This window comes from Bacillus rossius, chromosome 2, assembly GCF_032445375.1.
Source record: "Bacillus rossius redtenbacheri isolate Brsri chromosome 2, Brsri_v3, whole genome shotgun sequence".
Lineage (NCBI taxonomy): Eukaryota > Metazoa > Arthropoda > Insecta > Phasmatodea > Bacillidae > Bacillus > Bacillus rossius.
This window is the reverse complement of record NC_086331.1, coordinates 103822150-103837092: the sequence shown is the minus strand read 5'-3', so window position 1 is coordinate 103837092 and position 14943 is coordinate 103822150. Positions and strand designations below refer to the sequence as shown.

General features: G+C 33.6%; 1 protein-coding gene across 2 annotated transcripts in view; it reads right to left on the bottom strand.

The window, feature by feature from the left end:
• LOC134529540 (beta-arrestin-1) overlaps positions 1-14943 on the bottom strand; it is a 95497-nt gene that overhangs the window by 39933 nt on the left and 40621 nt on the right. For both annotated transcript variants that reach the window (XM_063363742.1, XM_063363741.1), the window contains exons 6-9: positions 12033-12211; positions 5646-5781; positions 4964-5048; positions 2400-2472 (exon numbers count right to left, since the gene is read on the bottom strand). In XM_063363742.1, the coding sequence (XP_063219812.1) occupies positions 2400-2472; positions 4964-5048; positions 5646-5781; positions 12033-12211 (473 nt within the window). The remainder of the gene's footprint in view (positions 1-2399; positions 2473-4963; positions 5049-5645; positions 5782-12032; positions 12212-14943) is intronic.

Here is a 14943-nt window from a genome sequence, read left to right as displayed (position 1 = left end):
AGAGAAACGCAGCACAATGCGCTTCAAACCGATCATCAGTAGATTTTCTTCAAACTTTTTACTTTTTAACACAAATTTTCTTGTGGATCCTCAAAAAGGGGTTGCAATAGAGAGGTGGTCATAATAAACAGGGTTGTAACAACAGGGTTTTACTGTACTTTACTTTAATGTTTACAGCTCTTTTGATAAGCCCTGGGAAACACTTAAGCCAGTAATAAAAAAGGAAAAGTGGCATGGCTAAATGATGTCCAACCAAATACGAATGTTAAAAGTTCTCTGATTGTGGGATCAGCCTTGCACTGGCTCAAATATGAATTTGTCTGAAGAGAAAAGAATGAGAAATATTCTTACCAATATCATTATTTATTAATTTACATGTTTTGTTAATGGCCTTTTTATGCATAAAACATTTATAGTTTAAGTGAACTAATATTTCAAGTGTTCTTAAAATGAGAAAGATATGGTGGTTAGAATTTAAGAATTAACTTTAGTGGTAAAAATTTATTGTATCAATCTTTAATGCTCAGTTAAGATACATCATTACTTTTTCACTAAACATGGCATTAATAATAACTTCCTGTGCATTCTTAAGTGTTAAAAATTTTACGTATTGATATATTATGACTTGTCACCCTCAGGAAGAATTAACTGATTACTTCATGCAGAAAACTTTGCAGCTGGAAATAAATCACTAGCCTAAAAGGTGAAAATAAATACACTAACTAACAATATGAGCAAGAAAATTTAATAAGAAAATACATACTGAGAGGAATTGCTAAGTATTAAAAAATCAAGATTGCAGGTACTGATTTCTTTTTATGAAGGAATTACTTATATAAAACTTTTTGACCTCAGCTGGTTTTACTTATAACACAATAAAAGATGATGGAAAATTATTTCAACTATATAGCCACAAATAAATGCTATAAAGACGTTTATTGGAGACAAAAAACTTTAATATCACTAACCAGCGAGTTTCAGCAACACCATTATTTTTTCAAGATCGGGCCAATGTTTTGTTTATTTGGAAGCCATGACGATAGACTACAACACCACGCGAATACAGGAAAAATGATCATCTCTTCTGTAAATGATACATCTATTGCTGCAGAAATATGAAGTTTAAAAACATGGCATCATCATTTCAAGCTTTAAATTTTTTTGCTCTGTGTGTGCGTATGCATGTGTCTTACAAATCTAACATACATATATCTATTATGTTTCCGTTGCTACAGAGTGTGCGTAGTTTAGGTTTAATTCTACTAATAATTTGTAACATAAAGGTCAAATATTAGGCACACTAAAATGCTCTGCAATTCTCAAACTACGGTACTGATTTTTCAAGTAAATTCATAACTGTAGGTAACTTTTAAAGCCCTGTCTGAAAAAAATACAAACTAAATGGTTCAGGTGATTAAGGAAGGTGAATTAGTGCACACATAACACGGAAGATTAATAAAATATTCCTAAATTCTGTAAAATTGTTTGAACAATTTATTAGGTAAGGTTAACTACATTTAAAATACTGAAAAATAATTTGAACAGTCTGTCTGGTTTAGTAAATTAGATTAAAAATAATGTAAAATCATTTTTAATTTTTGTTAGGTTTGTGAAATAATCAAGGAATTAAAGTTTATAAACATAACATTTTCATATTCTCTCATGGAATAGACTCCACTGTAGGTAACTACTTTCACACCCAAATTTTCAAAACTATTTAGGGCCCCAACTCTAACTTGCTCACACAATTGGTCAATTATGGCACTAAAATGGTGATTCTGCGAACACGCTAGTCCGCTTCACAATAATGTTAATTTAATCTTTATTTAACTTCCTTATTTGTAAAAACAAATATTGACAGCTAAACTACCTTTATTTAATAGTAGAAAATTAACTTATTTTTTTGTGGAAGTAAACATTTTTCATGATGATGAATTTAGATTAATGTTTTAACATCTTCATATTACATAATAAGCTGAACATAGTTCCCACCAAAGTGCAATGCGATTTAAGATGCATTATTTTTCGTTACAAATTATATTAGTTACAATTAATTACTATAAAAATGTTTGAACTAAAGAACGGGAAAAAAAAGTCTTCAAAATACATCAAAATTGCAATCAATCTTGAATCGCTTGAAATGCTTTTGGACTTAAAATAAATGCTATTTTCCATCATCTCTAAAAATAATACTACATCAGATCAGACTGCTGAAGTCTAGACAGAACATTACAACCAAATATTACAGCTATTTAAGACAAGAAACCAAGTTAGTTTGTTTTTAGAGCTTTTTTGGTTTGAAGAATTATGAATAAGAAACAGTGAACCTTAAATAACATAATTTTACATTAAAGGCAAGTCTTTACAAAAATATAAATGTATAAAACATGGAAACTTACTCGCTCTCTGTTTCAGCCACTGTACATTTGTACTGAGCAGTGGAAAACAAACAAATGTCTGCAAACTGCCGCACTGCAAATAAAATAAGTTTTTAAACACTGAGTTTTTAAAACACTCTGGACTTAACAATGAATAAAATAAACCAAAAAAATTATAAGTTATTCACTTTCAAAATGTAACAAATTTTATAGAAAAATCTAAATCGTTGAGTTCTCAAAGAAAAAAAAAACAATACAGCATAACATAATAAATTAAAATTTTAACATAACTGCGTAGTTTAAAATGTGCTTAAATAACTAGCCTACGTTGGTCTTTAATAAATATGACATTGCGAGTAAGTATAAATTTGTTTATTAAAATATCTCAGCAATGCATGTGAACCACATTCAAATGTGCCTATGCTACATCTGGCACTTGCCGGCCGGTCAGTGACGTGTCTGCTGCGCTAGCGTTCAGCTGGAGGGGATAATGGGATAATCCAAAAGTAAACCAGCGAGAGAAAGAGTTAGTGTGTGTGAATGCATATGGCCATATCTCGAGGAGTGTTGATGGTGCTCCCTCCCTCTCTCTTAGACATAAATGTCCATGATGGCGCCATATATACCGTATTTACTCGTGTATAGCGTGCCCTCGTGCACCACGATTTTTGCAACAAATTCCAAAGAAAAAAAAAATTTAAATTTTTTTTTCCATAAATAAAATTTTACTAACATTTTGTGGTACCTGATTATTTAAATTGATGTGTGGTGATGCGTCAGGAAAATACTTAAACTCTGCTGTGTAGACGGAAGATAATGAAGCGCTGTATCGTCACAACTGGTACGTGGGCGGGAGGGAGGGAGGGAGGCGTGCCGCGCAACGTTGCTAAGCTGGCGCGGAGAACTAGATGACTCACCCGTCACTGCTGGGACGAGGAATGGAGGAAGCGAAGAAATGGACAAGGAGGGGGGGGGGGAGAACTGGTGACAACATTCTCTCTCTCTTTTTTTTTTACTAGCTTCTGAGCTGGCTTTCTGTAAAGGGGGGAGGTCTAAAAATAAACAAGAGACCATGATGTGCCAGCTTGTGCGCGCGCGCGCACACACACGTGTGTGAGTGTGTGTGTGAAACAGAGGCCTTGTTGCTTGTGCGTATGTGTGGGGGCTGGCCAGAAACGTCACCCGTCACCCGGCAGTTAACGACTTCCACTCCTCCCCGCCTCCCCCCCTTCACAAACTTTTTTTTTTCCGTGTATAGCGTGCATCCTTATTTTTTTCCTTTACTTGAGGGGAAAAAAGGGCGCGCTATACACGAGTGACAGGTTTTTAAAACATAACCATACTCCAACATTGTTTTTGTGTGAAATTTCTCACATTTTCAACTGTATAACCCCATGAAAAGACTATAAACATTGTTGGTGTTTGGACTGAAACGTGTGTGCTAGTTTTTTACAGAAGGCGGCAAGAAAGAGTAGCTTCCCACCATTTCTCACTTGAGAAGAGGGACCGGTAAAAAAAACTGAGAATAGCCGGGGAAGGAAAAAACAATAAAAAAGGGAGGAGGGAAGACAAGAGGCCACAGGACTCCCACATCATCCCCTCCCAAAGTAATAAAGTATGACAGAAAGCAGACAAAAAAACACATAGAGGGTCAACACTAGTGCTGGATTTCTTATGCAGCAGTAAGCTGAAACACGGAACACAATGAATTCATGTGTATCTAAGGAACTCTACTGAAGAGGGCAACTGTTAAGATGAAAATGATTGATTTTTATGCCCATATTTAATGATGTGACCCAGATGCAGGGGCTACTTTTCTGCAGGTAAATACGGTATTCTGCTCTTAATTTAAATTTTCTCTAACCAAACAATGAATAAAATAAGTCTGATTCGACTTCAATAATCTGAAGCTTCGCACACCATTATGCATTTGTCAAATTCAAACTGTTCAAATAAAACTTGTCGTACACAAGTTGAATTCTTTTAAATATTACTCTTACTATGTTTTATATTCCATTTTATTACATTCTTTGAATGATTCTAGAAATGGAGATGATTGATTTCAATTAATTTCATGAGCATAGGCCACTGCTGATTAACACCGGAAATCACAGAAAAACCTCAAGAATGAACAAAGATGAATACATAAACACACGAAGAACAAGCCAAAATTACTTATGCTCTCTCATCCAAATTTCTAAGTTGTGTGTTTCCGCATTGCGTGAACAGCCTGATGGTGTCTAGGCATTTAACATTTGACAGAGTTGATTTTAGATGTTTTCCATGTGTTTGTTTATTAATCTATTCTGTCCATTCTTGAATGTTTTTTTATGAAATACCAGTGTAAATTAGCATTGGCCTATGTCCATGAAATTTATTTTAATTCCATTTTAATGTTACAAGGTATATTAACATCAATTTTGGTGTTTAAAAATATATTATGCATTTTAATGTAATACAGTATATTTTGTTGTAATTCGGGTTTTATCAAAATTTACCATCAATTCTTGTCTTTCTTTATCACTAAGAGGTTTCTTGAGTAACATTATAATGGCACTATGTCAATAAACACAACTCCTACTCACCAGACACTTTTATCTTCTTTACAGTTCTATTTGAATTGTTTGCAATGTGAACATTAACAGCTATGTTTTCTCCATGATGATAGAGCTAGAAAAAAATTTCTGCTATTAGTAACTATATTTAAAAAATAAAAGTAAAACATAAATAGTATGCATTTCCTGTGTTCCTAAACCCAACAGTATATTTTCAAAAACTACTTTGGGTTTTCAGTTTGGGCGTGCTTATTTTGCTATACATCAATTTTAAAAACTAAAAATATCAACAGAATGGAAATATCTAAAATTACCAGAAAGGCATAAAAAGTTGGCCAACAGCAAATTTTTTTATGAATGCCTAATAAATAAATATGGTACTGGGAAAGCAACTATGGGATGAGACCTGCAGGTGTCCAGTATCTTTTTAGAGAAAATACATAAAACCAAAAGAAAAATTTTATTGTCAACAGCAAAGTTTCAAATCTCCCCAGAACATTAAACACCAGGTTTGACCCTGCTAAGAACCAAAACTGGATTGCTTTCGAAGAAGACAATGATTTTAACCAAATGCAAACGAATACAAAATAATGTTTACAACCAAAATGAAAAATACATAAGATTATAATTATTTTATTAAGCATTTAACAGATATTTAAAATTTAACTTGAAACCAGAACAATTAAAAATTAAAAAATATTTCAATGCTTACCTCTTTGTCCAACGATGCTTCTAAATGTAATTTGTTTGGACTCATCATAAATTCTTTACTAACTTCCACTGATGGTTGGTCACCTTGCTTACTTGGAGCGTACATTATTTTTCTTATTGCCAATCTCACCGAATTTCTACAAAAACATATACCAATAAAAAAGTTAAAAATACATAAATAATATTTATTGCAATGTACACCCTATAAATTTCCATTTTTACAAATTAATTCAATCTTTTGCACAGTGTAAAAAAAATTAACTAACATTCTTTTGCAAGAAAAAATTTTTTATTGGCTTCTAAATACAAAACAATCCTAATGTAGTAAATCTATTGGGGACGACATATTCAAACCCACTTTCTAACATAACATAGTACAGTCTTTAAAGGAATAACTACTAAGATTACAATCTTATTTAGAGGAAATATGAATTCATAGTATTTCATATGTAATGATTTGTACAGCCATAACATTTTTCTGCTTTGCGTTAACCCAAAAACTGTCGTGGTTTACGTGAAACAGCTATGCACTCATCTAGGGTAACTAAAAATCTAGTGTAAGTTGTCCTCGACAGCAGCGACCGACAGCTGAAGTCACAGCCAGGAAGCGGGTACATGAACTCACGGTGCTGGCTGTGATATGGGAGACCAAGACCACACCCACGAGCAGACAGAAGCTCTGGGCTGGGAATAACCCAACGGACAGAAAGTAGCGCAGGCCCACTGCACGAGGGGGGAGCACGCCTAGTGAGTAGAAAAAACTTGTTACTCGATGACGCAAACTCGTCCAGCTGCCAAACTCATAGTGAGTCGGAGAGCTCACTACCACGCTGACGAATCCAGAGCGAGTCAGAGAACTCGTTACCTGTTGCCCAGACCAGAGCAAGTTGGAGAGCTCACCGCCCACCTCCGGAATACAAGGGGAATCAGAGAACTTGGTACCGGCTGCCACGCCCTGAGTGAGTTGGAGAACTCGCTGCTGAGAGGCCAGATCCAGAGTGAGATAGAGAACTCGCTACCCTGCCGTCAAAGCCTGAACGAGTTGGAGAACTCACTACCCACTGCTGACGCTAAAGCGAGTTGGTTACTAGTGGCATCTCAGAGCTGGAGAGAGTGAGTAACCAGAACTCAGGAACTCAAAGAAGAGACCAGGCGAGTGCCGACTGGAGTATACAGACTAGGCCCCAAGGCACGAGCAGTTATAGTTTTGGGTTAAAGACTGGTGTTAACGAAAACATATTAGTTACTGTCAATTTTCATGAGCCATATGTATTGCTCATGCTTCACATTTTAAGCGGATTGTGCGTTAGCTTGCTAAAGGCAAGAGGCAAAGTTTCAAAAACTCACTGCACCACTCACTGTAAATTCTTGTTTAATAAGATGTTGCGTATGTATATTTAACTAAGTGTACAGTATGCTTCGGGACAGTGACAACTGCAGGAGATGGAAAATGTAGTCTTCTGGAAGTTGAAACAGCTACATAATTTTTTGGTGTTTGATTTCTGTCACATATGAGCATGAATAAATTGTTTTATTGTTAAAGCACCTATGATGCCCCTCTGTCACTATCCAAGCTTGTGGGTAACTATCCCAACACATACATTGCTGAATTAATTTACGTCGCAAAATAAATCTTACAAATTAAAGTAACCACATGTGAATATTTAAAAAATTATAAACACCGTAACATTTGACCACTTAGGGCGGTATTTATATTCACGTCTTGAGCAATTCCTTCGTCAAGAAATTCTTATATGCATTCTTATTTAACATTTGTGTGCCATAGAGGTTGCTTGAGATGATCTCAAGTGATCGCAAACAAGACAATCTTGATGAAGACCATCTTATGATAGTCACATATTTCTTATTTATGAGAGGGCATTCTCCTGTCTCATAGTCGTTGCTTGAGAACACCATCGTAGAAGCATGTTTCATAGTCGCTGAGACCGTGCTTAAGAACACGAATAAGATCGTCTTTGCCAAGACCACTGCAGGCATGTCTCAAGCAATTGCTTGTTCTGATCGCAATGTATAAAATGGCGGATTCTCGTGAACCTCGTATTTTTAAACTTAAATAAATCCTGTATGAAGTGCTGAAGCAATTTTATATGTATTTTAAATGAGTTTAGTGTTTGTTTGTGACCAGTGGTTACATTTTCAAGTGCTAAACAGACACGTTCATATACGTATCGATCACAGAACGAGTACAATGGATGTGGAAAACGATGCGTTTAATGATGGTTGATGGTACATATCACAATCAGAAAATTTAATTCTACATTTGTGACACCCAAAATACATTAAAAATAATTTAAGAAAAAGTGGCATTACACTGTTTATATACCATAATTTTCCACAAAAACTCGTTAGAGGTTTCGTAGTGTAATGGTTAGGGAGATGGGTTTCAAGTTCATAAATTGAGAAAACAATGTGAATGTGTTTCAAATCCTGGCACTGACAATGTTTTTTTTTATAGTTACAGTAAATGAAAAAAGCAAATATAGCTTTAAGAGAAATTTTATTAGATTAATTTTTTAAAATCTAATTGTTATAATATATTTAAATACATAGCTCAATTTAATGATTTGGTTATTTCATACGCAGTAGGCTTTGAGACATACTGTAGTCTATATATTTTACTTATAATACGATTAAATTATAGAATCACAAGTAACTTGAACAAGAAAAATTAACCTATTATATGAGGAAATTAATGTCTTATATTATTGATGAACAAACACTTTATAAAAGGGTTTACAAAATTTTAAGTTCCTTACTATGTACCCTTATCAGATTCGTTCAAACTTATTGTTATAATTCTAAACATACATTTTTCTTACTTAAATTAAAAATTTTATTTTACTGTGTAGTTAAATCTGATATTTTTATTAAACTAACATTTTCTGTACCTTATCCTGAAGCTGAAGCAGAGTGACATTTTCTCAAAAAAAACATTTTTCACTACCTGAAATATTTTTTGATAATTCTGTAAAGACAGGTAGCTTTTAAACAAGTAGTAATTCAGTATAAACAGTTCTGAAGATGCTAACTTAATTTTATTATTTTTTAAAAGGGTATTATTCAATCGTTAGATACATAATTTCGTAATGTTAAACTTGCACAGGAAAGACAAAAGTCTATAAAGTTCTTAATTTCATTCATCTCAAGTGACACAAGCTGAGATGTACTAGAAGGTATGCATATTTGTGGTCGCAAAACATCAATTTTTCCATGTGTGATTCAAGAGTATTATAACAATAAACGAATTCCTCACATCAACGTACAAACGCACTTCGAATGTAGTGATATATACTCACTAAATCTTGTTACTATAAATAGCCTCAAATTCTGGGGTTTCAGTGCTTGGTGTGAATAGTACCAGAATATTTAACGAAAACAGTTCAATCGCCAAAGTTCGTGTATGCTCGTGTCTTTTCGGCTGTCTCAAGTAAGTGCTTCGTCAAGCCATAAGTACGGAAAACAAGCTCTTGCTTGAGCATGCAGTCTTCATGAAGCTCGTCTTGTTCGCGGACTATGAAACATGGAGATTGAAATCGCTGCCTTGAGAAACAAGACCGTCTTCGTCAAGACGGTCTCAAGACATTGCTCAAGATGCGACTATAAATACCAGCCTTAGGCCACTTCAAAACAAAACAAAAAATAATAATCCATCTGCAGCAACGTAAAACACATAAAAACACTGGAGGAAATTAAAAGCAATGGTGGCACCGCAGTCAAAACAGAAACCAACCGAATGTTTTTACCTCATGTTGGCAGCACTAAAAGAGTTTTCTTTTAAAAAACATACTCACCTTAGGCAAATCTATTTTGCTTGAGGAAAGTTGTGACAAAATAAATTTGGAAAACTATAATACATTTTCACCTCATCAATACAAACCTGAAGAGACCACCATGTTGGTATTTTGTAGTAATGAGATTTTTACTAACCAAACTATTGATATTTAATTTCTAAAAAACATTTTAATAAAGTCTCAGTTATTACATGAATAACAAAAAAAAAATGAAAAATTTCAATAAGAAAACTTTCAGATAGGTACATAGTTATATACAATACCAAAGGTACAATTTTACCTAGATTCGATACAAATTTATTACAAAATGTCATTTTGTACCATACTAAGATTAAAATTATTTATTACAGCAGAATGCGCCAACGTTTCAGAAATTATTTACAAGGAAACACATCATAATTTTGGATGAGTATGATATCTCTAAGCTGTTTTTCCATTCTCTTCTGAACCAAGAAAATATCACAATTATTAGTTAAATTTTTACTTTTTTTTATCATTCTATGATATTTGAACTACACTTTCTTTAATTCAAGTAATTGCTCCTTAGTGGGACAAAAATAATTTTTATTATATAATAACCATATTATTGTACTAAACAATCTACTAAGCACTATAACTGATATATAATTTCTAGAAACTGAACAACATACTGTATTAATAAGAATTTTGTATTAACAAAGTTTTTATTAATTATAGACAATGACCCATGATTAGGGTCACCTGAAAGTGGTGAATAAAAATGAGGTATTTCGTCATTATAAACAGGTAAAAGTGGTATAAAAATTCGTTAAAAAATCTGAAAAGCGGTATAAAAATTCGTTAAAAAAACTGAAAAGTGGTGTTAAAAATCAGCAAAAAAAATTACCGGCAAATAATATTATTTTTTAAAATTATTATTCCATTGAATTTCCTATACAAATATGCATATATACACTTTATTAACTTTAGAATAGCATATTAAAACTAATAACTTAGCATATAATATATAATGCATTTATATGCAAGCCACTTAATGCATATACCTTGCAATAAATTTTAAAAATATATATGTACATACATAGGTATATTTATATTGATAATTTATTTAAAATGTACAACAATGTTGTATGCTTGAAATGGTTGGCCTGAAGTATCAGACTGCAGTTACAGGAATCAAGTCTTTTCGCAGCCACTCACAATACTTGTGCAATACTTGCACATCATAATTTTACTTCCTTCATCAAAAATAAAAAAGCCATCACTTTTAAATTCTTTTACACATTTTTGGCATGTTGAACTAACCAACAATTAATTACTTCCAAGAATTTTTTTTTTTAGTTTCAGGACCTAATGTGTTGCATTCATTGTGAATACTGAACATTTCCAGAACGGCGCCATTTTGGAATAGTGGCGATATTGCCTTTTAAAAACATTGTGCTGTATTGGATGGATAACTTAAAGTTCAAATAGAAACTACAAGCACAACCTGAAATCTTCCGAAGTTAAACGTTATCTTAGGTTAGGTTGGCGTTATTTAAAATACTTAATGACCGTAAAATAAAAATATTTTAATCCTTTAATTATGGTGCTTTTTTACTTGCGATCGGAAAACTTCGGAACTGTTCGGGTGAGCGGCTTTCTACATCTGGATAGACACATCTATGCATAGAAAGAGTCTGTGACTGGTCTAATTTGCAGTATCAACAAAGAAGATGGCGCGTGACTTCGTTAATAAAATATATTATCACGATCGTTTTGACGGATGGTTCTATTTAATTTTTTTCCGACAGCTTTATATATACGACAAGTTATCTGAGGTTAGAAAAAATATATTATTATTATAAATTGGTAACGTTGCTACGGGGAAAAAAAATACCGTTTGGATTCCAATCCACATCCCTTACCGCATGAATTTATGAGAATACAAGTTTAATACTCTACTCACGTCAGATTTTTAAGGATTGTTGAAATTTCCTGCCGTGTTTACAGTTATAAAACGTAATGCATATTATTTTCGTAGTAAGGTGGTACAAGTTGGCACTGTCTCTGTTGTGTTGAACAAAGGAGTTAATAAATATTTTTTGCGTTTTTCGCGTGTTTTATCGTGAATTGTCAAAAAAAAGGCGAATTTCGTGGGAAAATCAGATTTAATGAATATTTCGCGTTTTTCGTCATTTTTTCGCGATCGCGAAAATTGCATGGCCCTACCCATGATGTGTAGAATATGGATTCACGAAAGGACTTACCTCCAACAAAAATGTGAAAGATCTAACTTGGCTAAACTTAGCTATTTATCACTCAACATGATAAAATAACTGTGTTTGTTTATAAATTTTTATGCTGAAACATTTTCCAACAAACTATTGCAAAATTTATGTGGCAATGTGCTTGAATTAAATATTATTTATGTTAAACATTGGGATTGCCCGCACTATAGAATTGTTTTGCTATGGAATAGTTTCTTTCTATGTATTTTTGCATGAAAAGTTGTGTTTTGGAAAACTTCTACAATTATTACATAAATTATATAAAATATCACAAATTAATGTAAAAAAATCATACAATCACCTTTGATATGAATAAAAGTGTTTACTTACCTTTTGTGTGGTTTGTCATCTTGTGTTTCTCCAACAAATGCCTTCAGTTCATAATCCACACCACATGGTTTCCCTGTATCGCCTGGTGCCGGCTGAAGTGTCACAGATGCTGGACAGTGGGGTGGCAGTTCAAAGTAAAAGGGGTATGCATTTGGGCCCAACTTCTTAATCAAACGTTCCTGCACAATCATTTAAATTTAAAAAAAAAAATTGGTTCATTATATAACAATGACAAATGAAAAGTGGTTATAGAATATTATTATTTTTTATCAAAACTTAAACATTAAACACCATTTAGTTAATTTAATTTTTTCTTTTCTAAAAAACAAAGACCACTTCAATACACAGTAAAATATGTCAGAATGCTAATATTTTGACCATTCAAAAATAGATTCTGTAACTGAAACTAACAGCAATATATTTAAAAAGTACTTGAAAACATATGACCAATAAAAAAAATAATAATTTAGAAAAAAAAATGTTATGTTTAAAAACAAATGGTTTCCCAATAAAATTATTGATTTTAAAAAAAAACTATGAAAATTAATTATCTTATGATGTAATTTCATATTAGTTACATTTCTAAAATGTTACTGCATCGAGAACTTACGAGTAATATGAATTTCAAACTTGGGTCAGCAGAAAAACTCATAAACACCAAAACGCCTAGATTTTAAAGCAGCGTTTTCCAACCACTGTGCTGAGGCACACGTTAAGCCTCTGCGAGTGTGCCATGATATTTCGCTAGATAAATATAATCATGTGTAATGAGGAGAACTGCCATTACGCCTTCGCTTGGGTGTTGATGCCTGGTACAGTCCCCGAGGTCAGTGAATCTTCTGTGGGTTGACTTATGATGTAAGGGCAGCATAGCAGAAGTCAGTGAAATCAGTCAGACAGCTTATGATGTGGAGTTGAAGACTGTAGATTAGCGAACGTGAAGAAGTTGGCAAAACATTCTCGAAAGATATGATGACAGGGCACAAGCCTGGATGTACAGAGGAGGTGGTTATGAGCAAACAGAACAGTACGCAACTCGACCCCAGTCTGGGACACTAGCAGTGGGGAGTCAGAATCCATCAGTGAGTGGCCAGTGATCAGACACTCACGTTGCAGGAAGCAGAGAATATTAATGAAGATGGAGATAGTGATGGTCATAATGCAACAATCGATACCAGACGTCCAGAGTAAGTTATCAAGTAGGTGGTCAAGTGGAGACTCGCTGAGTGTCGAAGCACGAGCTGTATTCCAGATGCATCACTGGTGAGAGAACTCGTCTGCTACATTAAAATAGGACGAGTGCAGCTCGGAGAATGACTGACGCAAAAGGCGAGTGAGTGTTGACTCGCCAACCCGAAGAGTGACAAGTGGAACGATCCCCAGAGGCCCGGATGGTGGCTTTCAAGTAGTCAGGAGATGTGGATGGAGAAAGAAGAAAGATCCCAAACAGTGAGTCCCAGTCCGGAGTCTGTAATTCCAGCCGAGATCCTGCTGGGTCAACGAGACCGGCGCTGTCTTGAGTCTACAATACAACAGAGAACGAGCTTTGCAGAGCGAATAAAACATCAAGCAAGGGTCCAAGAAATGCAGCCAAGTTAGGCGCACCAAGGAGGATTTTAAACCTAGGCTCAGAACTAAGAACCGAAAAGGACTGAAGGCAAGTAAGAAACTGTTTTACTGCCACTCGATGGCAAGTGATAGATGCAAATCTTAAATTTCATTTGGGCAAACTCTTGGGTTCAGTAGCAAGCTGTATTTTTTCCACTTTATAGAAGAGAACTTTAGATTAATAGTGGTTAAGGCCTGAACAAATTTCACAAGTTACTTTTAAGAAACATTTGGTAGTTTTCTTGTAGTGTTTATGGACTTTAAGACATTGAAACTTAAAGTAATGAGTGTTGTTTAGCTATTCTGAAGCCATTTACTGTATAGATAAATCAACAAAGTTCTCTATAGTGTTTAAGTGAATTTTATGTAATATAGTAATTTCTAGCTGATTATAACAATAAATCAACCTTATTTTAATAAAAGCATTTAAACCCAGAAAAACACATATAAAAATGTAACAAAAAATATTGTATTAAAAAATATATATAGTGTGGCTCCAATTTCAGTGAAGTAATTTTAGGGTACAGTGATAACAAAGAAGTTGGGAACCGCTGCTCTAGATGAAAGGTAACAAAGGTTCAAGGAAAAGTTGCTTGGGAGTCTGTGAAAAATATATATGGGTAGGGGTGAAATTTGTGTGTTACAAAATTTTAGTCTAACCTAATCAGGTACTGGACTAATTTGTAATAAAATTTGTGAAAATCCAGCCAAGCTTTGTTGTGGTTTACTTGATAGATTGCTGCCTAAATCAAAAATGTAGTTATTAAATCATAAATTCCAAAAGAACATCTTGTAAAATGTGGAAAAATCATTTTTTCTCTCAACATCTCAAGAAAGTGTAACAAATGGACTGATGATCAATGGGGAAAAATATTTTTTCTCATCAGGTTACATAACTAAAGTCTCTTTAATATTTTCACATTTCATAGAGCATGGTACACAATGCAAGTCATCAGCTCCATGGCTACTGTTAGTGATGATGAAGTGGATGAAATATAGCAAGTACAAAGTCAGCCTTTCATTAAGTACCTATTCATGATGTTGGACATGGATCAGATAAACAATAAAATTGCTTATTGAAAATTCTTTATTTTAAATTTTTTCTGAATTTTAAAACAGTTTTTTGAAGTACATAATAATGCTCTTACACATTTAATTTTTTTTTAAATGCTTAGTGTCTTATAAGGAGTTTTCATACATTTGATTCCTTTAAGAATGACATAAAACTTTACCTACTGGATTAATGTTTTAAAGTTAAGCTACCTACCGTCAGCCTAAAAATATATTAAAACATAAATATTTT